The sequence below is a fragment of the Neopsephotus bourkii genome, unplaced genomic scaffold (genome assembly GCF_033783945.1).
Source record: "Neopsephotus bourkii isolate Nb327-2 ecotype Australia unplaced genomic scaffold, CSIRO-AGI_Nbou_v1 NB_1016, whole genome shotgun sequence".
NCBI lineage: Eukaryota > Metazoa > Chordata > Aves > Psittaciformes > Psittacidae > Neopsephotus > Neopsephotus bourkii.
The window spans coordinates 2,723,861-2,749,665 of record NW_026901505.1 but is presented as its reverse complement, the minus strand read 5'-3'; the positions used below and the strand labels follow the sequence as shown (position 1 = coordinate 2,749,665).

The 25,805-nt window shown below is 59.5% G+C and overlaps 1 protein-coding gene across 3 annotated transcripts; it reads right to left on the bottom strand.

Moving 5' to 3' along the window:
- Positions 1-4,791: 4,791 nt before the first annotated feature.
- FGFR4 (fibroblast growth factor receptor 4) lies at positions 4,792-25,428 on the bottom strand. 3 transcript variants are annotated; one of them, XM_061360225.1, is made up of 21 exons: positions 25,316-25,428; positions 25,114-25,217; positions 24,931-25,026; positions 23,645-23,795; positions 21,967-22,206; positions 9,358-9,627; positions 9,165-9,254; positions 8,881-9,047; positions 8,671-8,794; positions 8,205-8,395; positions 7,952-8,090; positions 7,675-7,868; positions 7,349-7,494; positions 7,016-7,137; positions 6,809-6,919; positions 6,490-6,680; positions 6,100-6,222; positions 5,951-6,021; positions 5,561-5,698; positions 5,386-5,491; positions 4,841-5,309 (listed from the first exon to the last, which is right to left on the bottom strand). In XM_061360225.1, the coding sequence occupies exons 1-21, from the start codon at positions 25,374-25,376 to the stop codon at positions 5,163-5,165; spliced, it is 2,982 nt and encodes a 993-aa protein (XP_061216209.1). In that variant the 5' UTR covers positions 25,377-25,428; the 3' UTR covers positions 4,841-5,162. The 3 variants fall into 3 exon arrangements, with proteins under 3 accessions (XP_061216207.1, XP_061216208.1, XP_061216209.1); XM_061360223.1 differs by lacking the exons at positions 21,967-22,206; positions 23,645-23,795; positions 24,931-25,026; positions 25,114-25,217; positions 25,316-25,428 and adding exons at positions 10,606-10,711; positions 11,026-11,167 and having other exon boundaries at positions 4,792-5,309; XM_061360224.1 differs by lacking the exons at positions 9,358-9,627; positions 21,967-22,206; positions 23,645-23,795; ... (1 more) ...; positions 25,114-25,217; positions 25,316-25,428 and adding exons at positions 10,606-10,711; positions 11,026-11,167 and having other exon boundaries at positions 4,793-5,309.
- Positions 25,429-25,805: the final 377 nt, after the last annotated feature.

Genomic DNA, 25,805 nt, shown 5'->3' with positions numbered 1-25,805 from the left:
AATGGCATCCCGGTTGCGCTCCCGCCCGGATGTGCGGCACTGCGGCAGCACGGGCCGGCCCTGCCGCCATAGCGCAGCGCTTTGTCTGCGGCTCTGGGGGGTGTCCTCACCGTGAGGGACCCCGCTGCCGGCCGCTGCCTGCGAGACACACCCCCCCGGCCGCGTTAGCCGAGGCCCCCGGCCCGGTCCGGCCTCGCAGAGCGCGGCGGGACCTGCGGAGCCCGACGGGGTGACCGCGGAGCCGCGCGGCGCTGCAGGCTCCCTCTGGAGGCCCCCGTCGCTTGTGCACAGCCCGGCCCCGGGCCCCTCGGCCCCCACCGGGCGCACAGCACCCGATGCACAGCCCCGGCTCCCGCCATTGCCGCTCTCCGCCGCTACAGCGAGGCGGAGGGAGCGCGGCCCCGCAGCGGGGTCTCCCCAATGCAAAGGGGGGGAGCCCAGAGCCCAGCGCAGGGGGAGCTGGGGCGCACGGGGCCATGGGCAGCCCGGGCTCGCTGCGGGCGGTGCTGGGCAGGTGCTCGGGCGCTGCGGGAGGATGGCGGCGGAGGGGAGCCGGGAGCAGCGCGATGCTGGGGACGCCGCACAAAGCACAGGGGAGCGGGCGGGAGCCGTGGCCGTGGGGCTAGGGCACCGCCGGAGCGTGGGTGAAAGGGTTAAAAAGCCGCGGCAGGCAGGGGGAGGCTGCCCCGGCCGGGGAGAGGAAGGAAGCAGAGGAGGAGAGGCAGGAGAGCATCCTGCCCCAGGGCTCGCCGGGGCCCCTTTCCCCCAGGAAGCGGCTTGCGGGGCTTGAAACCACTGGGGATGGATCAGCGGGGAACCGCGGGGCTTAGCCCGGCTCTGTGCCGGCAGCGCCGTGTCTGTGCAGGCAGGAAGAGCTGCCCGCATCTGCCGGCAGAGGCAGCCCTGAGTTTCCCAGCTGGACCGTTGTGCCTGGCTTCGCAGGTCCTTTGCCTTGCACCCCCCCCGCCCTGCTGCTCCCACAGCCCCGCAGAACCTTGGAGGGGCAGCCCCAAGGACCAGGCAGGGCAAGAGCAGCCCCACAATACACACGGGCAGTGGGGGAGAGGCAGGACCTCCGCCACAAGCTGCTGGGGGCAGGCACCATCACTGCTGAGCTCCTCTGCCCCGCATGGAAGAGCCATGGCTGGGTTGTGGTCAGCTGGAGAGCTGTCCCTGCCGCAGGGATAGTCCCCGAGGGATCGAGGTCCAGGGTGCCCAGCTGGGTGCTGGAGCTGCTCTCAGGCACTTCCCTGCTCCCAGCCTTCAAGCAGACCATCTCCAGCTGAGGGGGTTACAGGGCCATGAGGCTGAGCCCTTGCTGGGCTTTGCTCCATCCACTCACTGTAAACCCAGGCTCACTAGGCTCCTGTGCTCATTGGGTGCCCTCCCTATGCTGGTCCCTGTCACCCGAAGTGGGTACAAGCAGGATCCACACCAGGACATGGTGCAGCCCTGCAGCCTGGATCCTCTGCACACCCTGCTCCACTTCCCAGCCACATCGCTGAGGTCGATGAGTGGAGAGCAGCGCCAGGATACATCCCCGTGCCGCAGGCCGTTACCAAGCCCAGTCTGCCAGCGCTCCAGCACAGTCCCAGGGCTGGCCCGCCGCGTAAGCCACTGTCACCAGCTCAAATCTCCACGGCGGGGGGGCCCTGCCCGTCCCATTGCAGCGCTCTCCGAGCAGAGCTGCTCCCGATGGCCAGGAGATGGGGCTCGCAGCCCTGCTTCCCCCGCCGCCGCCGGGAGGGAGCTGGACTGGTTCAGCCTGGGGGAGAGAAGGCTCCGGGAGGACCTCAGAGCAGCTCCACGTGCTGAAAGGGGCCAACAAGAAACCTGGAAAGGGACTTTTACAAGGGCAAGTAGTGATAGGACAAGGAGGGATGGCTTTAAACTGGAAGAGAGAAGATTTAGGTTATCATTAAGAAGCTCTTCCCTGTGAGGGTGCTGAGGCGCTGGCATAGGGTGCCCAGAGAAGCTGTGGCTGCCCCATCCCTGGCAGTGCTCAAGGCCAGGTTGGACACAGGGGCTTGGAGCAAGCTGCTCCAGTGGAAGGGGTCCCTGCCCGTGGCTAGAACTGGGTGAGCTTTGAGGTCACTTTCAACCCAATCCAGTCTGGGATATGCTGGCGTGTGCATGTATGTGCATGGGGTAGTGTGCACAGGTGCTTGTACACGGACGGGGGTGTTTGTGCAGACACGGAGGTGTGTTGGGTGCCTGTGTGCAGTGTCCAGGGATGCAGGAACTGCTGCGTTGGGATTTGGTGGGAGAGGACGGCCCCTGCCCCAGCCACTGCCTGGGAAGCAGCATGGGTTGCCCCAAGTGTGGGCACCCACGGGCCCCCTTTCCGTGCCTGCTGACCCATGGGGCAGTGGTGCGCTTTGGGCACTGGCATGGGACAGGGGCACAGAGCAGTGGGTACGGCGGGCAGGAGCAGGCAGTGGGGCAGTGCCAGGTCGGGAAGGCAGGAATCTGTTGCCTTTCAAACCCCCCAGCCTCACCCCTGCGTGCCCGGGGGCAGAGATTTCTGCATCTCACAAAAGCCAGATTCTCCCCGGAGATAAAATCCTGTCGCCTTTGTTTTGGGGAGGAAAGACAACAGCGGCTTCCCGCCCCACAACAGAGTCGTTAAGCGAAGGCATCTCCAGGCCAGGGGCTTGGAGCCACATCCCGGGGCTGGAATGAGGAACCAGCCGGTTTCCTGCCGCCCCTCGAGTGCTGTCTCCCTCTGGGCTCAGCATCCCATTCAGGATCAGAGCCGTATCCATCAGGACTCAGCATCCCCCCAAGGATTATAGCATCTCCCTCAGGACCACAGCATCCCACAGGGACCACAGCATTCTGCCCAGGACCAGCAGCACAGGGGGGTAGCTGGGAAACTCCTCAGCCCCACTAACACCCCACAACCCATAGGGAAGACACACAGCCCCCCCGGGGCTGAGGCAGGCAGGGGTGGCAAGGTTTGCACTGCTCTTGCTTGCTGGGTGTTGCCCTTTCCCTGGAAAAAGGGGCCACAGCTGATTTCAAAGGGTAAGGCCAAGGTGGGTCCATCAATCCTTTGTGCCAGGTGGGGGTATACAAGGGGACATGGTAAATGGGGACCCCTGGCCATGGCCTTGCTGCTTTTCTGCTCACTTATTGAGCATGGCATGGGTGCAGGCAGTGCCTTGTCCCCCCAGCCCAACCCACAGCAGCTCAGCACAGAGATGCTTTTGGGGTCCTGATGGTGCCCACCACTGTGCTCCATGCCCAGGCACCAGTGCACCCCACATTGCTGCAGCAGCAGTGGGTGCCGGGGGCTGTGGGCACAGGGCAGCGAGGGGGTCCCGCAGCCCCACGACAACTGGAGGCGGTTTTTATTGTTTAACATTCCTGGTGTTTTCTGTCAGGGCTGAACCAATTGTCCTTAATCCGCCAGGCTCTGCTGGCCAAACAAGTGTGGCTGAGCCACCAGCATCCTGTCCGCACGAACAGGCCCCTTTTGTGAGGGGGATTTAGCGTGTAGCCCAGTAAATCCCACTGGTTTCCTGAGGCAGCGTTCCCACACAGCACTGCCACTACACCCTCCCACCCCCCCCCACTGCCTGCCCCCAGTCCCCAGGCCCTGGCATCACCCCTAAACTGGCCATGCCCACAGCACCCTGCTGCTCCTGTCTGCCCCAAGCATGGAGACTCCATTCAGGGGCTGTGTGAAATGCATTGGTTCTGGCACATTAGCGGACAGCTGGGATCCTTCCCGGGCAAGGCAGGTTTCACTCCTGCCTCTGCCTGCCGTGCTGGAGCTGGGGCTCAGCCCCGGACCAGGGAGCAGGGCTGGGGATGCAGGCTGCAAGCACGCCCCAGGGGCTTGGGTGCCCAGAGCAGCCCTGCAAGGGGCTGTGACAAGGAGGGGAGCCCAGGAGAGCGCTAAGATCTGCATGTGAGGTGCTGCACCCATGGCTGAACCAAGCCCTGCACAAGGGCAGCCACAAGCAGCATCCTGAAAGCCCAAACCCCAGTTCCATCACAGCAGGGGGCAGGACCGAGGGACCCCCTTTCCAGCTGCCCTTGGCCTAGGTGCTGCCCCACAGCTCCTGCCAAGCCCTCCTCTCACACCAGCCTGGGGCAAGTCATGCTGCAGAGCCAGCGTTAGGCTGGGGGGGCTGCTAGCACAGCTGGGAGCTGGAGGAGGAAACAAGATCCTGGAGCTAACGGCCGGCAAAGCCTGGCCCTAGATGAAACCCTAGACCCGGAGCAGGCTGGCAGGAGGGGGTGAGACAGCTGCAGCCCTCCCTGCCAGTGCTCTGGGCACCGCGGCCCAGGGGGATGCACAAAGCAGGCATCGGGGAGCAGGGCCTGGGGCTGGAGCCCCCCAGCTCGTGCTCCCAGGGGCTCCAGGGCAGCCATGCACCGTAACCCACTCTTATCTGGAGCCCCGGGGCGGGTGCAGGCAGGGGGGGTGCAGGGATCCCCAGGCCCAGGGCCGGGCCCCAGAGCGCTTTCCCAGCCTGGGAGCCTGCAGCAGTTGTGGGATCGGTTTCAGGGTGATGCTGGCAGTGCAGTTCACGGTGGCTTAGCGCAGCAGCAGCTAATGGGGAACAGATGCGAGGGTGCTTTGTGCCGGAGCGAGTGGGAGCATGGACATGGCTTCCTGCACCTGTGCCACTGCCTCTTTGTCCCCCAGCAGCACCCACAGGGCCCGGAGCTGGTGAGGAGGCAGCCCCTGCTCCATCGTTCCAAGCTCATCTGAGCCCTTCAGCCCCAGGAGCAGCCCAGAAACTGCACCGGGGTCTATTCCAAAAAATAATTTATGAGGTTGGTATTCCACGTACATAAATATTCATCTCTGTGGCTATGTACAGACGCAGCAGGAGCCCCGCAGGCACTGGCACTTCCACTGAAGCCAAAGCCCAACTACCTGGGTGACGCCATGGGCATCCCAGGCACTGCCCACCCTGCAGAGGCTCTGGCTCCCGCTGCCCTGCAGTGCCAGGCAGGTCTCAGCCAGGACTGAGGGCTTGGTGCTGAAATGGAGCCCAGAGAGAAGGACACCCTGCCCCAGTGCTGCAGCTCGGGGGCCTACCTGCGCATTGCTCACACCCGACAAAGCAGGGAGCCTGTGGGGACATGGACCCGCTCCCTGCGAGGGCAGAGGCAGCCTCGGCATCACCCTTCCCTGCCCACCCTTAAGTCCTCACGCTGGGGTAGGAGAAGAGGCGTGGAGCCAGTGGCAGGGGGTCATGGGTGAAGACAGAGTCATCGGAGGAGCAGGAGCTGGCGGTGTCCTCGCAGGAGGGTGAGTACTGCTCGAAGGGCATGGAGAGATCCAGGTACTGCAGGGAGAGATGGTACCATCAGCACCAGTGCTCCCAGTGCCCATGCTGCCCATGACCCCCCTCAGCCACTCACCTCCTCCGAAACGGCTGCCAGGATCTTGTCCAGCCCCTCCACGAGCTGCTTGAAGGTGGGGCGCTGCGAGGGCACAGCGTGCCAGCACTCCCGCATCAGCATATACCTGGGGGGGGACAGCACGTTAACAGGGGCTCACTGTGCCCCCTGCCCACCCTGCCTGGCCGGCACTCACAGCTCGTGGGTGCAGTTGGATGGCCGGTCCATGCGGTGCCCCTCCTTCAGCAGCTTGAAGAGCTCCTCAACAGGGATGCCGGGGTAGGGGGAGCCCCCCAGTGTGAAGATCTCCCACATCAAGATCCCAAAGGACCACCTGGAATCACACATGGCAAAGTGGGGTCAATCACATCCTAGGACCTCTCTGACCCTCCTGCACCCTGCATGGGAGCAAGGAAGAGAGAGCCCTGGTGAGGATGTGCCCCGGGATTGCTGCTGTGCTCATGGAGTACCCCTGAACCACTCATGGGGACACTCCAGTACAGGCACAACCCCACAGCGCTGCCCTGAACCCCACAGGAAGCATCTCCACCCCACACCCAACAGCACCCTCAGCCCCAGGACTCACACATCGCTCTGGTGGGTGTAGACACGGTCGAACAGGGCCTCAGGTGCCATCCACTTCACTGGCAGGCGACCCTGTGAGAGCAAACCCCCTGCTCAGCCCTGACTGGAGGTCCCTGTATCCCTCACCCCTCTCTCAGAGCCCCCACTCACATTACTGGTTTTCTTGTAGTAATCAATGTCGTGGACATCCCTGGCCAAGCCAAAGTCAGCGATTTTCATCACACTCTCTGCTGTGACCAGCACGTTGCGGGCAGCCAGGTCACGGTGGATGCACTGCCAGGGAGAACATCACCCACGGAGGGGGTGAGATGCTGACCCAGCACCCAGAAGGTGGGTCAGGCTTTAAACCCCATATTTTTAGGGAGTTAGCTGCCCATAGCTTTGCTGGATGTAGCTGGGAGGTTCTGGGCAATGCAAGGGAAAGGGCTGGGCTCCTTCTCCATGGGGACAGTGGGTCCACCAGGGATACACAGGCCCTCCATCACTGCCACAGCTCCCCAAGGCTGTGCTGAGCACATGCAGTCCCCACACCAGTCCTACCCGTTTGGACTCCAGGTACTCCATGCCACGGGCCACCTGGTAGACGCACGAGACCAGGTCCTTGAAGGAGAGCTGCTCCTCGGGCATCACAGCCATGTCAAAAGCGTAGTCAGGCATCGGGGGGCGGCGGGCACGGAGGTACTCGCGCAGGTTGCCCTTGGCAGCAAACTCCACAATCACGTACAGAGGACCTGCAGGAGCATTCAGTTCACTCCACTCAGCCCCTGCCCTGCCCCACCACAGCATCCCGCCTGCTACCGAACCCTACAGCCCCCATTCCCCGCTCCGTGCCCATGCCCTGCCTGCAGAGCCCCCTCACCATCCTGCGTGCAGACTCCCAGGAGATTGATGATGTTCTTGTGCTTGTCCATGAGCTTCATCATCTCCATCTCGGATATGAGATCAGCCAGGTCCTTGTCAGTGGCGTTGTCTGGGGAAGGAGGGCTGTGTCACCATGCCAGCAGGGTGGCACCACAGCCTGGCACCGCTGCACTCCCTGCCTGGGACACTGGTGAGGAGCCATTACCTTTCAGCATTTTGACAGCCACGGTGACAGCTCTGTCTGGCCGATCTCTGTCAATGCCGTAAGCCTCTGCCCGCACAACCTGGCCAAAGCAGCCTTCGCCCAGGGGCTTGCCCAGCACCAGCCTGGCAGGGACAGGCAGAACCATGAGGGACCACAGGGATGGCTCTGCTTCCCCACAGGGCTGCCCCTCTCCATCCAAGCTGAATCCCAGCACACCAGGGTACAGTGGTGCTGAGGTGCTCAGGGATGGCCAGAAACCTCCCCATCCATCACCCGTGTGCTGCTGTCCCCAGGGCAGCCCCAGCCCCAAACCTGCCCTACACAGCGCCGTACTTGTCTCGGGGGAACTCCCACTTGGCATCGAGGGGCAGGTCCAGCTCCATGACCCCAGCCAGCATCGGGGCGCAGCTGGAGGAGAGACGGGTGACGCGCATCAGGGATGTGCTGGACTTCCCGGAGGAGCTGGAGTCCAAGGAGAACTGTGGAGAGAGCCCAAGGGACCTCAGCTCCAGAGCCAGAGACCCTCACTTGAAGCCATGGGGCAAGGGAGCTGCAGGAAGCAGTAAGGAGGGACTGGTAGCAAGGTAAGGTGCAGCACTGTGAAACCAGTCGGTTGCCACGGTCCCCAAACACCTCCAGGGCTCCAGCTCAGCACCAACCTGTCGGATGAGTGGGAATTTGGAGAGCTTGTGGACTGCCATGGGCTCCAGGGGCTGCTTGCTTGACTGAGTCTGCATCCGGCACAGCACCACGATGATGATGGCCATGGCCACGGCCAGCGAGCCCGAGGTGTAGATGATGATGTCTGTGTATTTGGTCTCGGGGGCTTCAGCTTCCCGCACCAGCTCCTCTTCTGGAGGGAGTGACTCAGTCAAATGGAGCCACAGTTCCTGTGTACCAGGGGTCCCAGCTCCCACCCCAGGACCCCCACCTTACCTGGCAGCACAGTGAGCCAGGCAGACTGGTAGGAGAGGCCGATGGAGTTCCCTGCCAGGCAGGTGTACTCGCCAGCATCCTCCACAGAGACATTGCGCAGGTACAGCACCTCCACCTCCGAGCTGTTGATGTCTGCGGTCTGACAGGGAGAGGGATGGATGGTCAGCATCCCTCCTCCACAGGGCACCCTGTGCTGCCCCATCACCACTTTAGGGCGGGTATCTGGGACCTGGGTGCTTCCAGCCCTTGTTACCTTGAGCACTTGCACGTAGGGGACCCCATCGGGACCATAGCTGCTGCCGTTCACCTCGATGTGCTTCAGCCACTGGATGTGAGGCTGGGCATCACTATAGACCTTGCAGAAGAACTCCACATCGCTGCCCACAAAGGCTGTGGTGTTGGCGGGCAGCCCAGCCTGCAAGATGGGCCTGTGTGGGGACCTCTCTGTGCACAAAGCAGAGCAGCAGCATCAACACAGTGGCCCAGAGAAGGGCTCCTTTCTCACTCCCTCTAAACCCACAATGAAGCCACAGAGAGCCCTTCCCCAGCCCCAAAGCAGACCCGTGCAGACCAAAGCCTGGCCTCCATCCCCATGTCTGCTGGGCACAAGGAATGCCAGCAGAGAGGCTCCTCTGCCCCTTTCCCCATGATCCCAACCCCTCTGACAGGCATGGGGGAAGCAGGGAGCCAGAACAAGCACCGCAGCAAGGAGCACTCACCCAGCACGTCCAGGAGGTAGCTGTAGTGGATGCTGCCAAACCTGTTCTCCACCAGGCAAGTGTAGTTGCCGCGGTCAGAGGGCACCACGCTCTCCATCACCAGGCTCCAGTGCTGGTGCCGGAGCTGCAGAGGGGGGAGGTAAGGTGGGAAGTGTGATGGGAAAGTCAGATCCAGGAGGGGAGGCTGCGGAGGTGGGACCTGTCCCTTACCCGGATGCCCCCAATGCGGTGCTCCCCCCGGAACTCGCGCCCGTTCTTGAACCAGCGGATGCTGGGGCTGGGGCTGCCCGAGGCCGGGCACCGAAACTTCACTGTGTTCCCTGCAGGCACCGCGTACAGCTTCTTGTCCATCCGGTGTGGGTGAGTCCAGTAAGGAGCTGGGGGGACATGGGATGTACATCAGGAGGGGGTCAAGGGGGGCTCCCAGCCACTTCGTGCTGTGAGCAGGCAGCAGTAGTGCCCCAACTGCTGATCCTGCCTGGGGTGGCACTGACCTCTGTGCACATAGACAGGCTCCTCCTTTCCATCTCGGTGAGGACCATCCCCATCACTATCTTCATCATCATCACCTGACGCCAGCGAGTCTGCAAAGGAAAATGGGTTGGGAGGGACATCCCTGCCTGCAGGGCTGGGTGGGCAGGGGCTGCCACTGCCCTGAGGGGAGCTGGGTGCTGCAGAGGCTCCTACCTACTACGGAGATGGTGAAGTTGCGCAGGATCTCCCCTGTCCCCCGTGCCCGGCACACATAGAGCCCTGAGTCCTCGTAGGCAACCTCCAAGATCTCCAGCAGGCTCTGCTGGACACGGATGCGGCCTCCCGAGGTGAGTGGCCGGGACTCCTTGTACCAGACCACGCTGGCACGGCTCTGGTTGGCATCACAGTACAGCTTCAACACATTGCCCGGGTCCAGCAGGAGATGTTCCTCTTCTGACTCCAGCAACGGGCTCTCAAACAGCTCTGCAGAGACGCCGTGAGTGCCCACCCCGGTGACCACCCCTTCCCAGCAGGACCCCACCGTGTGCCCACCCCAGGGTGGAGAATACACGGTACAACAGAGCCCATGCCCAGCTCTGTTGGCAGGCGAGGGCCGGACTCTGCCCCGGGGCGCAGGGACATGGCTTCCCCAGCGGCATGTCCCCGTCCAAGGCCACACATGCCACCGTCCTTCTGCCACCAACGCAGGGTGCTCGAGCCCATCCTGCCTCACCCGAGGGCACCAAACCCTCCCGGCCACCCACCATTGGAGCTTCACATGCCCTAGGCACGGCTGGGATACCCCCCCCGCACCCCCACCTGGCTGGGCCCGGCAATGCCGAGGCTTGGATGTGGTGTCCTGCCTGGCGATGGCCAGCAGCAGCAGCATGCACATGGAGGGCAGAAACAACCCAACCACCGAACAGCAATACTCATCACAGTCCAACTGCTGCATGCAGGGGTCTGGGGGGATACACGTGTATCCCCAGTTCTCTGCATGGCCATTACAGGGGAGATGGGGGACAGCCGGCCCTTTGGTGCCCTGGAACGTGTCCTTCTCCTGTACCCACCACCGAGGGTCACGGACCATCCAAGACGCTTGCGCTCCCCACCAAGCCATGCCCAACCCGCATAGCCCACAGCGTTCACACATCCCTCTCTGCTGCGGGTCCACAGAGCAAGCTGAGCCCCCGTAGCGCAGGGACAGCCTGCTCGAAGCCACCCTGCCCCTTCCAGCCTCCACACCTCCTCGCCCGGTGATGGAGACGCGGACCCTCCGAGCCGGACCCCAGCCGGATGGGTGCCTCCAGCTCCCGCCAGACCAGCCCCGCAGTCAGAGCCATGGCGCTTGCACCCAGCACCCCCAAGGGCTCGCTGCCCAGCCGGGGACAGCATCCAGAAAGCAGGACCCCACTGCAGCGTCCCAAGCCCCGTTTCCCAACACCCGTTTCGCAGCCGTACCTGGCTCCATCTCCCTGCCCCGAGCAGCAGCCGCCAGCAGCAGCCCCACCAGGACCTGTGAAAGGGGCCGCATCTTCCAGGCCCCTCCGGCGCGGCGGCTCCCACCCTGCGGGACAGGCAGGACCCGGGTGAGCGGAGCCGGGAGAGGCAGGGACCCGCCGGGGGGGAGCAGGGGGCTGGTCCCGGGGCACGGCGACGGCGGGTGCGCACGGAGGGGGGGGGCAGAGCACGGGGGTCCCTGGGCATGGGGAGACAGAGCCCTACCAGCACCAACCCCTCCGACCGCTCCGGAGTGGGGGGGTCCCGGCTGGAGTAAGGAACCGACTCCTGGCCAGAGGTTAACCGGGCACGGGGTGGGGGCCGGGGAGAGGGGTCCCAGTGCGGGATGCGGGGTCCCGAGGGCGAGGGTCGCGGCGTTACCGGCAGTGACGGGATCCCTCGGCGGAGCCGCCGCGCAGCGCGGGGAGGGCCCGGGCAAAGTCCGGGGGCCGGCGGGCTCAGCGCCACCGCGCCCCACACCGCGGCCCCATGGCGGGCAGGGCTCGGGGCGGCTGCAGAGGGCTCCGGGCTCGCTCCGGCTCTCTCGTGCCGCCGCTGCGCCGGGCGCGGGCACTTTGTAGGGGCGGGCTCGGGTTACAGCGGCCCCGCCCGGAGCGCCGGAGGCGGGGGGGGGGGGTAGAGAGAGCAGGGGGGGACCGGTCCCGAGCCGCCGCTGCTGCCACCGGCCCCGCTCCGCCGGCTCCTTCGCGAACAGACCCAACGCCGGGATGGGGGGGGGGCGGCACCGGGCACCCCCGCGTCCCGGCCAGCACCGAGAGGCGGCCTCTGCGCACCCCCCGGCACGGCCCCGCCTCCGCAGCACCGCCCGCGGGTGGGGACCTGCAGGGGGCTGAGACCCCCCGGAGCTGCTCCCCCATCGCCCCCCCGTGCAGACCCCACATGTCGGGTCCCCAGGTCGGGAGTAGCGCATCAGGACAAAGCGGCTTCCATCCCCTTTTCCCCCCGGGGATGCCACGGGCTCCACGGCAGCGGTGCCCACCCGGCGGGCAGCCCTGGCCTGGGCTGGGTAATGGCGTTGCTGGGTGCCCATCAGCTCGCTCGCTAATTGTGCTGCAATTAGTTGTAGCGTTATCGCTGCTGGTGCCATAAAGTGGCTGTGACCCTCATTAGGAGCCCATAACCGAGCATCGTAAAACACGGCCAGGCTGCGAGCCAGGGCTGGAGTGGCCCTAATCCGACCCATAAACACTTTGCCTTCACTTTCCCCATGCTGCTGCCTGCACTGGGGCGGGCAGACCCGACTATGCCCAGGCCTCGCTGCCCACTGGCCCACACCTGGGCACTGGAGGAGTCCGGCCTCAGGCCCTCAGAACCAGCATGGTCCCCAGGCACACCTTCCCATGAGCATCCTGCTGCTGGCAACAGAGGACTGAGGGTGCCCAAAGCACATGGGCAGATCTGACTCCAGAGCCTCTTTCCCTTGCTGCCATCACCCTCTGCTTCGCCATCTTCCTGCTTTCTAGGGGCCATGGTAGGTCTCACACACAGCCTTGCCCACGCTCAGCATGGATCCTGAGGTTGTGTGAGCAGGGTGCGGGTATCACTGTCACCGCTCACCCCAGACAGCCCTGCCAAGAGGACCAGGGCCCAGCCTTGTCCATGTGAAACCAGCAACTTCCACCACGACACGGTTTCCCTGCAAGGGCTCATTGGTACTGTGGTACCCATAGCACCACGCACCCCATGCTGCTGCCCCCGGGGTGCTGGTCCCCCCCCGGGGTGCAGGGGCAGCCGGAGCAGCCCGGGGCCGGCAGTCCCCAGCAGCTGTTCATTGCTGCCGGTGCGTGAAGCGACGAGAACATCAATTTCACGGCGCAGCAGCCGCCCCTGCAGAGCTGCAGCGTGCCGGAAGCACACAAAAATGTTGGGTTCAGCTCAACTCGAACCGAAACCAAATTAAAACCAGAGAGAAGGGGTTTGTTCCCAGCACTGGGAATGCCGGGGGAGAGCTGGGACTCAGGGGAGCCTGTGGGAGCCACTGTGTGGGATGGGCATGGAGAGAACCCTCCTACCCCAGCGGTGGGTACGGTGCTGGGTGCAGCGGTGCATGGGGACCACTGCTGGCCCTTCACGCTGTGTCACACCAAGGGCCAGGGTGATGCTGGCAGGCTGGGCTGTGGGCTGCTGGGAACCGGTCACTTCCCTGCCGTGGAGCAGCGCAGGGCCGGGCTTTGCCTGCCTGGCTTGATTTATAACAGCAACTGATGGCAAACAAAAAGCCCTTCATGGCAGCGCAGCCCCACCGCCTGCCACCCGCTGCCGGCAGCACCGCCACAGCCTGCGCCACGCCAGCAGCTCAACAAGCGGGGATTGTGCCAGCGCCGGCACCCCCGCTGTGGTGCACCCCTGCCACAGCACCCTGCTTTGCTGCCCCTGCTCCCATCAGCTGTGGTACCGCAAGGGACACGTGTCCCCACAGCCACAGAAGGCAGGAGCATATCCCCAGGGCCCCGCAGATGGGGCAGTGAGCAGAGCGGTGCTGTGCAGATGGGGCCGGGGACTTGCTCTGCCCCATGTCCAACCGAGGAGAGGTGACCCCCCCCCCCCAGACCATCGCCTCGCTTACATGCCTAGGGCCCTGCAGCACTAGGGGCTGTAAGCCCGCACGCTGGGCTCCATCCTCCCTCCCCTGCCCCTTCCCCCAGGCAGTAAATCATCCCCGCTCCCCTCATGAAAGGCCCGTGTATGCGCTGCCGGCTCAGGGAGCCTGCCTGGTGCCAACAATATTGCTCTTGGAAGGCAGCCGGGGCTGCGGGAACACAGCCGCCCCTTGTGCCTGGCCCCAGCGCTTGCCGCCACTCCCGCTGCGGTGGCACCTGTGGCACGGTGGCTCCTGCGGGGGGGGAGCCGGAGCCCGGGGGGCTCTTTCCTCCTGGAAGTTTCTCTTGGCCTCCCCTGAACGGCTGCTGCTTGGGGCTCCCTGCGCCCCGCACACACACAGAGCCCGGGGGCTGAGGCCGAGCACGCTCATGCCACATGGTGGGAGATGTGAACCCCTCAGCATGGAGGGGTCAGCCCGGCCCCGGAGCACACGGCTCCATCCAGCCCTGCTGGTGGCTTCTGGTCCTGGCCACAACCCACTGTCCTCGTACCAGCAGGGACCTGCGGGGCAGGCAGGATGCTCTGGAGGTGAGCACCAGGGCCTGGGGCAGTGCTCACTCCCTGCTCTCTCTTGCCTGCCCATCCTTATCTCCAGCAGGCAGGGACCAATGGAGCAGCCCGGCCCGGTTAAGATTTAACCAGGCAGAACTTGGCAAACACGAATCTGCTGCTTCCTCCTGGGAGCCAAGAACATGGGGCCCGGTGCAGGGGCTGCCGGACAGGGATACCAGGAACCCTGGCTGTGGCCAAGCCCCCAGCACAGCACAGGAGCACTCCCGGATTTGGGTGCTGAAAGCTATGCGCATGGGCTGGGGCTGGCCTGGCAGTGCCATGCCTCATCCCTGCTACAGCCCTGCTGCCCCTGCCCATCCTGGGTGTGCTGGGAAGCACTGGGGCTGCAGCTGGCACAGGAATGGGGTGCATGAAGCAAGGATGGGCATTGTTCCCCTTGGGGATGTGGCACATTCCATGCGCTGGGCTGAGCACCACGGTGCCCATCCAGGGGCCGAGCAAGCAGGTTTTGCCAGCCATCCCTATCCCTCTTGTGGCACTGGGGCTCTTCCCCAGAGTGATGCGCCCATAGCAGAGGGTTGCAAGGCAGGAACGGGGCCACCCCGCTGCTCCCAGCCCCTAATCGCAAGCAGGCGCCGGGCCCTGCCTCCACATCTGCACCTGATTTACTCGCTGGAGCCAGCGGGGCCGTGAGGGATGGCAGCGGCTGGGGCTGCGGCGGCACCCGGGGGAGCAGCAGCTCCTCGGCCAGGCAGGCTCCATGGAGCTGGCTGCGGCACGGGCAGGGGATGGCAGCGCTTCCATGGGGACGTGGCTGGCGGGTGGCTCCGTGCCCTGCTCCGTGCCTGCCAGCCTGGAGGCGCTGGGACTGGGGCTGGGCCCAGCGCAGGAGCCAGAGCCCCAGCCCGGAGAGGTGCTGCTTGCAGAGGCCCCTGCAGGGAGGAGCGGGACTGGGCAGCCCTGACCACAGCCCGGCAGGGCACGGGGCTGACAGCTCACCAGCACTGGGGACAAGGGCCATGCTCCATCCTCAGCCTCTCCCAGCATGTGGGACGGCTCTGGTCCCACAGCAAGGCTCCTGTTCCTGTTCCATCCATTCCTGGGGATGTCCATGGGCACTGGGGTCCCTTTGAGCCATCCAGCAGCAGGATGGTGGGAGGTGTCCCTGCCCATGGCAGTGGGGTTGGAACCAGATGATCTTAAGGTCCTTTCCAACCCTGACAGAATGATTCTAGGATGGGCAGCCATCACAACAGGGACACCAGTGACTTTGGCACACACCTGGTCTGTGTGCTTGGAGCACAGGGATGGGCCTGGCGTGGACCCACCATGGGCATTGCAGCCACCAGGATGGCTGGCAGGGGCTCCTGGCTGTGGCTGCCCTAGCACAGAGGCTTGCCAGCCACCCTGCTGCTGGCAAAGGGGACATGCCAGGGGCACAGGCAGCACCACAGCCACCAACTGCACCTGTCCCAGTGAGCGCCTGCACACATGGAAGAGCTGAGAGGTGCCAGACACCATGGCCCTGCAGTGAGGAGGGGAAGGGGTCAGCGAGGGACAGGCTGGCAGCAGCTGGCACGCTGCCCTGGCAGAGCCGTGTGCCACTGGAGGCAGACGCAGCCTGTCCCTCCCAGCACTACTCACACCGCCGATGGCAGTGGTGCCAGCACAAGGCCCTGCACTGCTCCTGGGGACACTGGTCCCATGCACTCTTGCCTCCCAAGCCTGCCCCATCGAGCAAGCTGCCCTCGAACAGGACAGCAGCAGAGCACTGTGTGTTTGCCATCACACTGCTCTGGCAGCACAGAACAGCCCAGCGTCAGTCATGGATGTTTTCGGCACAAGCTGCACAACAGCTTGCACAAGCGCCAGCAGCCTCCCAGCCCAGACTGTCCCGTCTTCCCCTTGATGACTGTGGTGTGCCCAAGGCCTCATGACTTGCCAGAGCAGCACAGAGGAAGGCTCTTACTGCCTTGGTCTGGACCTCAGGGTGCCACAGGATGACAGCAGGGCCTGGGGGGCAGATGGGAACACAAGCTTCCCGCCCCTCCCAAATATTTATAGGTGTCTGCATCCTGTTCTTTGCTTTGAAGTATGGCAAAATCCCAGGAAGGGCTCTTGCAGAGAGACAGCACCCAAAAGTAGTAATAAACACTCTATTTGGAGAGCTTCACCTTAGGGAAACAGCAGATACATAAACACTGTGTACAGGGGAAGGCAAAGCTGTCAGTACACAGACAGGAGTGACACACCGGACTGGGCAGTGCTGGAAATGGGTCCCTCTTGGTGTCGACGCACAGCACTTCTAGTGGGCACGTGCCCTGGTACAGCAGGACGAGAGCAGAACAGCAGAGTTCGGAGCTGGAGGCCATCCAGGGCTATCAGGCACACAGCTTCCCTCAGGTCATCACAATTTTCTACTCACTGATCAGCTTGCAAGGTTTAAAAGGACTCCCCTCTGTAGCAGGAGATTAAGGTCACGCCTCAGCAGCAGAGCAAGCCCGGAAAACAGTAGGAAGGCGAACCCAGACCAGCAGGAGCCTGTCCTAAGGGAAGATGGCAGATTCTGTGCAGGGTAAAGGAAAACAAAGCTCATGCACAGCCTGGAGAGGGGAAGGGAAAGCAGGCACTCCAAACACTGAGATTAGCAAACAGCTCGCTCTCTCCTCACTTAACCTGACCAGCGGATTTGGGAAGTGCCCCTCCAGTGCGGCTCAGCTGCTCCCCTGGCACACAACCTGCGAGCTGAGGGCCCAGAGGGTCCTCCAGCAGCTGCTGGGGCCAGGCAGGAGGCAGCAGCCTGGCTCAGCCGGCCCCGGCATGCTGGGACATGGGATGCTTGACTCAAGAGCACTGGCACTGAACACGAGGGCACTCCAACGCCTGGACTCTTGTGGTGGGCTAGCAGAGAACAGGCAATACCTTAGCTTAAAGTAAAGCATCTAAAGAACTCATCCAAAACACACAGCAGGTCTCAGGTGCTGCCCTTCCTTCTGGGGCCTTTTCTAACAGATCTGGTACATTAGCACCATGAAGAGACCATCAGACTGAATTCCTGTGTTTGAAATACACCCCTTTTCTGGGATGGTAGAAATGTGTAAGAACTTTTGAAGAGAGCTGGGCAAGTAGTGTCTAATGAAAGACCAACTAAGGCAGGTTTACCAAAGACTGTGGATTTTTAGTCAGCTCATGATTTGACTATGCTATACTGTAGTCTGCTGCATCTAGATTTATTCTCTTTTCCCTTAAAACCCTCCTTCCCCAGAGTATTTTGGTAGCAGGGAAAATGCTGCACTTCCATGAAGACCCTGACAGAATTAAGAGATGAACCCACCCTGCTCCACCTTCCTCTGCTGATTTCATTCAGACCTTGGAGATCTCCACCGCTGCCAAGTTTGGCTGAGTTTAAGTCACAGGGGGTAAAGACACACATTGTGAACGATGGTACACCTGTTTCCATAGGAAACCAGGCTCAACAGTTACTTCCTTCCATGTGGAGACCCTCAGAGCAGAGGGCTGGGGTGAGCCAGAAGCTGTAACCCTTCTCACATCCCTGTACTCCCACCAGCAGCAGTTTACACACTAGAAGTTGTCACTACAAGTGAGACAGACCCAAACAACCCAGCTCCAGAACCAGCGGCTGCAAAAGGCTCTGATGGCAATCTGTGACTCATGGAACCCTGCATACAAACCTGACTGGAGGAGGCACAGAAGGAGATGCCACACTGGTTATTTCCTACTTTAACCTATACAAAGCCAAGCAGCCTGCACCGTGTCCCATCCACACTGCTCACTACGGTCTAGAGGAGCTCTCCTCAAGCAAAAGCCACCTCTGAGCACGGGATGCTGCCCTCCAGGTGCAGGAATCCATTATTTGCTCTGGTGAGGGAGGAGGTGGCCACTACCAGCCTGTTGCCAAACCCTCCTTTAACCAGGTACACACTTCCTCTCACACCGCACCCACCTTCACAGGAAGCAATTACACAATGAAAACTACTCTAAGGGAGTGAAGTATTTGCTGTCTAGCAAGTCTCTTCCAGCTGGATCCTTTTCCTGACAGATTCAGACCCCGTTCTGCTCAACGGGTGCACACAGGAGGGTAGGGCTTTGCTTATCCAGAGGGATAATGAAACCATTGTAGGCTGGCAAAGGATGTGTGTTCTTGGGCCACCAACAACTCCAAGAACAGTGCTGCAACTTGCTCTAGAAGTCTTGGCTGAAATAACTGTAGCCTCCTGGGGCAGTTGACTCTTCCCGGACATACTGTTGGGGCTGGAATGGTCCAACAACCGACACTGCTCCTGGCATCCTGGACATGGAAGGGAGCAAAAGGAAGAGAAGGGAAAAAAGGAGACAATGTCAGAAGTGCTCTGAAACCTGCCAGCTGCAATCACTGCTCAGCAGGCATGGCTGTCAGTGGAGCAACAGCCTACTGCAGCCAAGTAAACAACTTGCCAGAAACAGCTTCCAAGTGCATCCTTGCCCTCTGTGCCTGTGTGTAAACAGATACCTTTAGCATGGCAGCATCAGCTAGCGCACAGCTCGAGGACTGTTATAGAGCTTCCATTACAGAGCAAGTGTCCTGCCTCTCTTCAGGCTGCAGGAGCTGGCCTGGAGCAGGGCCAAAAGCTGGATCCAGGAACTGTGTTCTGAAAGGGAGTTGTGTGACTGCAGAAACTCAGACAACATCCATAACCTTAAGGGAACGTTTATGTGTGTGTGTGTGTGGGGAACATCCTCAGTGTTATCTGTCTAGAACTGGATACTTGCTATTCACTGATCCAGCTGTGCCATTCAAGAGCAAAAACTTGCCTGGGCTGACAGATGGAGCACGTGTCTTCCAATCAAGTACTCCAGAGAGCCAAGGGAGCATGGGGCTCTTATTCCACAGACAGGCAACAACAGATCCCAGTTTTCCTCTTGTCCTCTCTGGGAAATTTGGCTAGGAGTCTGTCCTTGCTTCAGGTAGGATTTTCCCAATACCACTTTCTTCTACGCTCCTCTCTAAGCAATCCAAGCTCATTACTGAGCCCCTTTTAGCAAATGCTTTGAAATTAGAGATCTGAACTTTGACAGTGTCCAGAACAAGTGGTTTTTGTATTAATCATCTGGCAGCCTCATTTTTCTTTTATTAATCATATATGCAGGGATGCCATTATTTAACTCCCCAACTGTGACAGCGAGCTCAGGAATACAGGCTTGGCTCTGACTACACGCCAAATTTTAAGCTGAGCAACCCCAAGAGAGATTAGAATGGCAAAAAGATTCCCCCCCCCCCCCCCCATTGAGCCAGGCTTTAATTAAAGCCTCGGTTGTTACAGAAACTGTGTTTAACGGGTGTCAGGCTGAGGCTGGACACGCTCCCTGCAAAGGTCCACACTGTGCTGAGCTACCAAGAACCGCATGGCCCTTCTACTTCAGCAGCATCCCAGAGCTGTCTGCAGAGGGAGCTGCTGAAGTGAACCGGCTTCAGGACAAACAGCAGAAGCTTGCTCAAACGCTATTCTGCTCACAAGTCAGCTGGAAATACGCGCTGGAAACTGCATTTTAAGTTATACTTAAGCCACTGATTAGAACAGCGAGGCTGGAAACACTCTTAGACAAGAAGGTTACTTACTGATTCTTGTGTTTGAAGCCACTGATGTGAGCTTGGTACTGCTCTATGGAGTTCAGTACTATGTTACATGTGCTGCAGGGGTACCCCTTCCCAGCTGAAACAGACAGCAGTATTAGCACACACACAGCTAGCCAACAACTTGGTGCCTGAGTTAGAGACAAGTGAGATAATCAATCACCTCATGTGTTAAACAACTGCGAAACAAAGACAAAGAGCAAATCAAGAGCCTGACTAGATGGGGAGGTCGCTGCATCCCACTACCCCACCTCACCGCCAGTCACTGTGAGAGAATCCCTAAGCCAGAAATGCTTTCCTGGTCAGCACATGGATTTGTTTATCTATAAAAGCAAAGGCACATTTACTCTGAACACTTCAGAATATCAGACATAGTAAAAGTCTCAGCATTAGTACACCAACCCTGATGATACGCTGCAACAACATTTATCTCTCTAATTCCCACTCGGCCTGACCTGTACATCTCATGAACAGAAAAGGAGGAAGATAATTTGTAAGCTTGTAGTGTTTCAATTAAAAAAAGCAGCCAGAGGAGATTACACACAATGTCCAGCTCCACAGCGCAGCATTCTGCTAAGCCTTGCTCAGGTGCCAACTGAGAATATTAAGCTCTCAAGCAGTTTGGCTACACTCAGAGTATCAGTTAACTGCCAGAGAAAAAGAAGGTTTCCAACAATAGTAGTACCAGACAGATCAATGGTTTTGTGTAACATGACAACTCCAGCTGGAATTAAAGTTCAGGAGGTCACAGATACCAACCAGGCAAGCATGGCAGCACAGCTCAGCACAGGAGTCTCTAACAGGGGAAAATCCTGGCAGTTGTCCTCAAGACATTAAGTGCTCCTGTATCTGGGCTCACTGGGGAAAGGCTCTTGCCTGTCTTGCAAGGAAAACAGTTCCTTAAGGTGAAAGAGCAGACATACCCCAGGGGTGCAGAGCAGCATAATCACTGAGTGAGAAGCACAGCACATGATGTAGCAGACATTGCCCCACTCTTCTGCTACACCTCAGGAAGGTTTGAGACTCTAGTGAGACATACAGCTCTAAAACAGAGATGGACTTGGGCAGGAAAGGCTGGAGGAGCTGTTACAGCCCTCGTGTCTGCTGCCCTGCACAACTGAGTCAGGATCTCTCTGCTGTAAACCTGGCAAACAGCAGTGTGCAGAGTTGTCTAAACTGCCCCTTTGCACCCCAAACAGGCAGTTCCCAGAGGAGCTTTCAGCAGACAAATACCTTGGTGTTGCACTGCAACAAACACATCTTTATGTGCTGCCAGAGAGGTCCCAGCAGAGAGGAGTTCAGGGACAGGCATGGCTGTTAGGACACAGAGGTGGGCAGAGAGAGCAGAAGAAAACACCTCTGACTGCAGCCCATCACATCTAAGCAGCCCCTGACTCCAAAACCTCTCCTGAATAGCCCAAGGTCCATGGAGCCGCATCCTCAAGTACTGGGGTTCTGCTGGTGCTTGATGGGACACATCCATCAGGCAGGTGAGGACACCGCCCACCTGCCCGGGCTGCAGCTCTGCCACTGTCAGCGCCTGACTCACGCTGATTGGAACCATTCATCAGAGCTCACTAATTAGGTGAAGAGCAGATGGGTACTGCTGGAGAGCAAGCACCTTCCATCTCCCACACGACTACATGAGGTGGGAAGGAATATTACTTGGATAATTGAGCCTCATTTCTCATAAGTGCTACCGGTATCTAAAGGTGGCCTGAAAAGAATTAGAATAATTAATCTTCTGCCTGTGTGGGTTTTTACGACAGAGAACAAAGCCCTCAAAGAAGATTTAAAGATGATTTGTCTGCTTATTATTTACTTCAAGCCTCTAGCAGGCACTAGACTTCTTGGCCCAACAGAAGGCTGCTGGGAGGAACAAGGGAGTTTACTGTGAGCTCCTAATGCTTTTACTGGACTCTAAGGGCCTTCATTGTGTAGAAGTGCTCATAAGCAGCAGATCATAAACCAAATGAGTTTTAGCTGTCTGCCTAAAGTTCCTCCTTAATAGCTCTTTTTCATTTTTTTCCCCCACATTCCTGCTTGCTGCAGAGAGAGTTGCATTAGTTCATCACATGAAGTGCCCACACAGAGGCAGAAAAGCATCCAGGGGGGAATCTCTCTGGCTTTCATGTGCTTTGAAGCAGCAGGTGCAGTTAAACCTATTCCTTCCATCTCTGGTAAGTCCCCTCCAAAGATGTTTTTTGAAGCATCAAATGCCACTTTTATCTTTCCATTTTGGATGCAATCACCTAGCTGGAAACAGCACTGGCCAAAATCCCTGGATTAGCCAGACAAAAAATAAAGAGGACACATCCCTGATTAGACAACATTGCAAAATACAGCGCAAAGCTTGTCACTAGTAGCTACAATCTAAAACCTCTCCTGCTGCCAGGGGGTTAGAACATCAACCAAATCAATCTTAGGGCATATAATCAAGATCCTCATCATAAGCAATTCTCCCCTGCTCCCTCCACACAGACTCTCATCCAAAGACCTGTCAGACACATACTGCTGCTCTCCAGCTATTTATTCCCTGCCTGCTGAGAACTCACCCATGAAGGACGATGCCGGTGCATCAGGGGTTCGGCCATAGTGTGCCATCAGCTTGTGTTTGGTCTCTTGCTTTCTGTGCTTCTTGCCTACGTAATGCTGTTTTGCCATAAGGGGGTTGTTGAAAGTAGCGTGGCAGAGGCTACAGAACTTGTCTGGGTCAGTAATGTCCTTGTTCTCTTCATTAGAAGACACAGTAGAGGTGGGGAGTGCCGCAGGATGTTTCAGTGGGGGCACTGCTTCTGTAGGGTGAATCCAAACTCCCGCTCAGTCACAGAACTCAGACGTAAAGAACAGTCACATTATTTCCCTAAAACCCACATTAAAAAATATAGCCCACTGCACCTAAACCCAAACCCAGACAGAGAATGTAAGACATCTAGATAAATTCACATTGCTCCTACCTCTTCCCTTAACACTGCAAACTGAACGGTGTGTGGTAAGACAAGAGTAGGCCAGGAAAACTGCTAGGGTTAAAAATGTCCCAACAGATTTGCGTATTTCTCCTTAACACAAGCATGCCTATATTCAAGAAATCCTGGATATGAAGAAGCTTCCACCTGCCCTTACCACCACCGAGCTAGAATATGGGTACCAGTCCCTGTGCAGCAAAGACAAGAATGTTTTGGGAAACATGGTGCAGTGCAGGACTTGATCCTGAACCACGAAGAGTGTTGCCTCAGAAATAGCATGAATGGGCCAGGTCTGACATGGACAAGCGGCCCTTCTGTCTGATGGAGAAACCTGCACCCTCTCATTAGGAGGTGACAAAGACCTGAGCAAGGAACCTTCTATGGATCAGAGAGCTCCTCTCATGCTGAAATGGAAGGTACACACCAGATTGCTCATGTACATCCCCCCTTCCTGAAGGCTCGGCTCATTCCAATGGGCCACCCTGACCCCAGAGGTGGCTTCACTGTGTAACACAAAGCAAAGCCATGAAGACACCCTGGGACAGCATCTGCCTGGAAGATCCCAGCTTGGAGCTAGCCCAAGCTGCTGCCCTCAGGTGCACTCAAAGGCTGTGCTCTTCCTCCATCCTGACCAGCTACAGTACCCCAAGCTCTTGGCTGACTTCCTGCCCTGGACAGCTGGTCTCCGCCCCGCCATCCTCTGGGCTCTTCTGTCTGAGACACACAGGCAGCTGCACTGGGTCGGACCCGAGGTCTGCCTGCACTGTCTCACATCACCAGAGCAGCCAGCAGTAGGTGCCGTGGGAAAAACACAAGGTCAGGACAAGCACACACTGATGTTTCCCAGTTACACCCTCCCAGTCCCTGCCTATCTGCAGCTCACAAGTTCTTGAACTCCAGAGGCTCCATCTTTGTAGCTGATCAGCCTGATGAATTTGCTATATCCAAGTTTCACCCATCACTTCATGCTCTTAGTGAGCATTGTAACCTGTGACAAACATTTCTACACACAGGGATGGGTACAACACTGCCACAAGCTGCATTTCTCCTCAACAAAGCAACACACAAGGTTCTGCCAACACCAGCCCACCAAGCAGGCTTCTGAGAGGCCACGTTTCTGGAAGTGTACTGCTGGCTTACTCTGCTTCACAGTAAAGAGTGCACACATCCTCACAACAGTTTATACTTGGGGACTAACGAGCCTCTTGACTTTTATATGGCTTGACAGCCTCTTGGTACAACCTGCAGGTGCTGCAGACAGCCATACCTTCCAGTCTGGGGGACTGCTGCTTCACGTTCTTGGCATGAGTCTTGCCCAAGTAATGAGACGTTGCCACTGCTGGTGAGGAGAAGGTCATGTTGCAGATGGGACAACACTTGTTCCTGTCTTCCCCGTTGCTGCCTTCTTGCTTGCTATCCTGTGCACACAGAACCGCGGAGGGGCTGAGGCTGGGAGGGATCTCTGCAGGTCCCCTCATCCAACCATCTCGTGCTAAGAAGCAACACTAAGGTTTGGGGGTCTAAATAAACAAGGTAATTGGAGACACCCGTGTTAAGTTAAAGAAGAGCGACTGAGCAGGATGGATTAAGGATAAGGTTAAGTTTGTGGCTGCTAGAATTGGAACAGGCAGCCTTTTACTCTGCGAGGTGTGAACTAAGCAACACCAACACCACTATCAGCTGGGTCATCTGCAACACGACGCCAGCGGAGCAGGCAGCAGCAGTCATTTCTAAGCCTAACACTATGTGAGAAGGCATCTGCTTTTATTCCACACCCCCCCCCCCCGCCTGCAAATGTTGGGGAGTTAGGGATTAAAGCTGAAGCAATCATAGAAGTAGAATCTGTTTCCCAAATGAGTCACGGGGCAGACAGATGGCCGAGTGGAATGTGGTGCCTTTACTGACCAACAGGCTCCAGCTACAGGCCAAGGAAACCTACATAACTATAACCCAGATCGCTCGGGAATGAGAGTCCCAGTAGACGGTCAACCCAATGCGCTCTTGTGACAGTAATGGTTATGCAATGACACTCCTGAGAAGCTGCTGCTCCCATTCAGCTCTTCCCTGCCCTTTTGAACAAGACTATCAATAAAAGGCAACATTTGTTTGTTTAACTGGGGAAGACATACTCACAGAGGCTATTGAAATGGGAAGGGCAGCAGGAACTGTGCTTACTAGGACAAGGCCCAGCAACACACCTACCATCAAGCTCTCCACTTATCACAGGTTCCTTTCCAAGAGCGTTTTCATACTCATAACATGGTTTGGGTTGGAAAGGACCTCAAAGCTCATCCAGTTCCAACCCCTGCCATGGGCAGGGACACCTTCCACTGGAGCAGCTTGCTCCAAGCCCCTGTGTCCAACCTGGCCTTGAGCACCAACAGGGATGGGGCAGCCACAGCTCCTCTGGGCACCCTGTGCCAGCGCCTCAGCACCCTCACAGGGAGGAGCTTGTACCTAAGAGCTTATCCAACTCTACCCTATAGAAGTGCCGGGGCCGTACAACAGCCTCTAGCCCAGCACGTCTCCCGTATTTCACCTCTACCCCCTCACCTGCTTCGCATCCAGCTTCATCTTCTTCCCGGGGCCGCGCTCCTCCCCGCCGTGGATGGACAGGTACCGCCTCACCTTGTTGGCGTGCTTCTTGCTCTGCGGAAAGCAGACAGAGACCGGCCCGCCCGCTGCTCAGCGCCCCGCGGTGCCCGGCGGCGGCGGGCGGCGGTCCCCGCTCCCTACCTGGTAGTGAGCCAGCCTCTGGGACTCGGAGATGAGCAGCGCGCTGCACACCTTGCACTGCGCCTCCGTGAAGATGTGCCCGTTCTCCCGGATCAGGCGCTCCACTGCGGGACACACACAGACACCACACACAGCCAGGGCGTCAGCAGCCCGGGCAGGCCGCACACCTCTAACCCCACCGCCTCGGTCCCCGGCTCCTCACCCGCCTCCTTGCCCACCGGCAGCCCCGCAGCGTCCCCGTTGCTACCCGCCCCGTCCGCCATGGCCACCGCCTGCTGCAGCTCTCGCGAGAACAGCCAGATCCCTCCGCTTAGCACCAGCAAGGGGTCCTCCCGCGAGACCATGGAGCGAGGCGGTGGTGGCCATGTTGGTTGTGGGCAAGGGTGGCGGGGACTGGCGGCTGCCGGCGGCTCCCTGCCTGTGCGAACGGGTCAGCGGAGCAGTCGGTTGCTACGGTGACTTTTGAGGCACCCGGGTTTACGCAGGTAGAGGGTTGAAGGTGCTCCTCTTCACCGCGCTGGCCACCTCTCTGGAAACCAGCGCCCACCGCCCTGTCTGCGGCACCCGGTACCGGGATGAGAAAATGGCGGCAGCCCCGGCACCTCCCGGCGCACCCCGGGACAAGGGGTCGGGGCCCGCAGTCCGCCTTCGTGCCGGGCCCGCTACCTGCCCGCCAGCGGCATGGCGGCTCC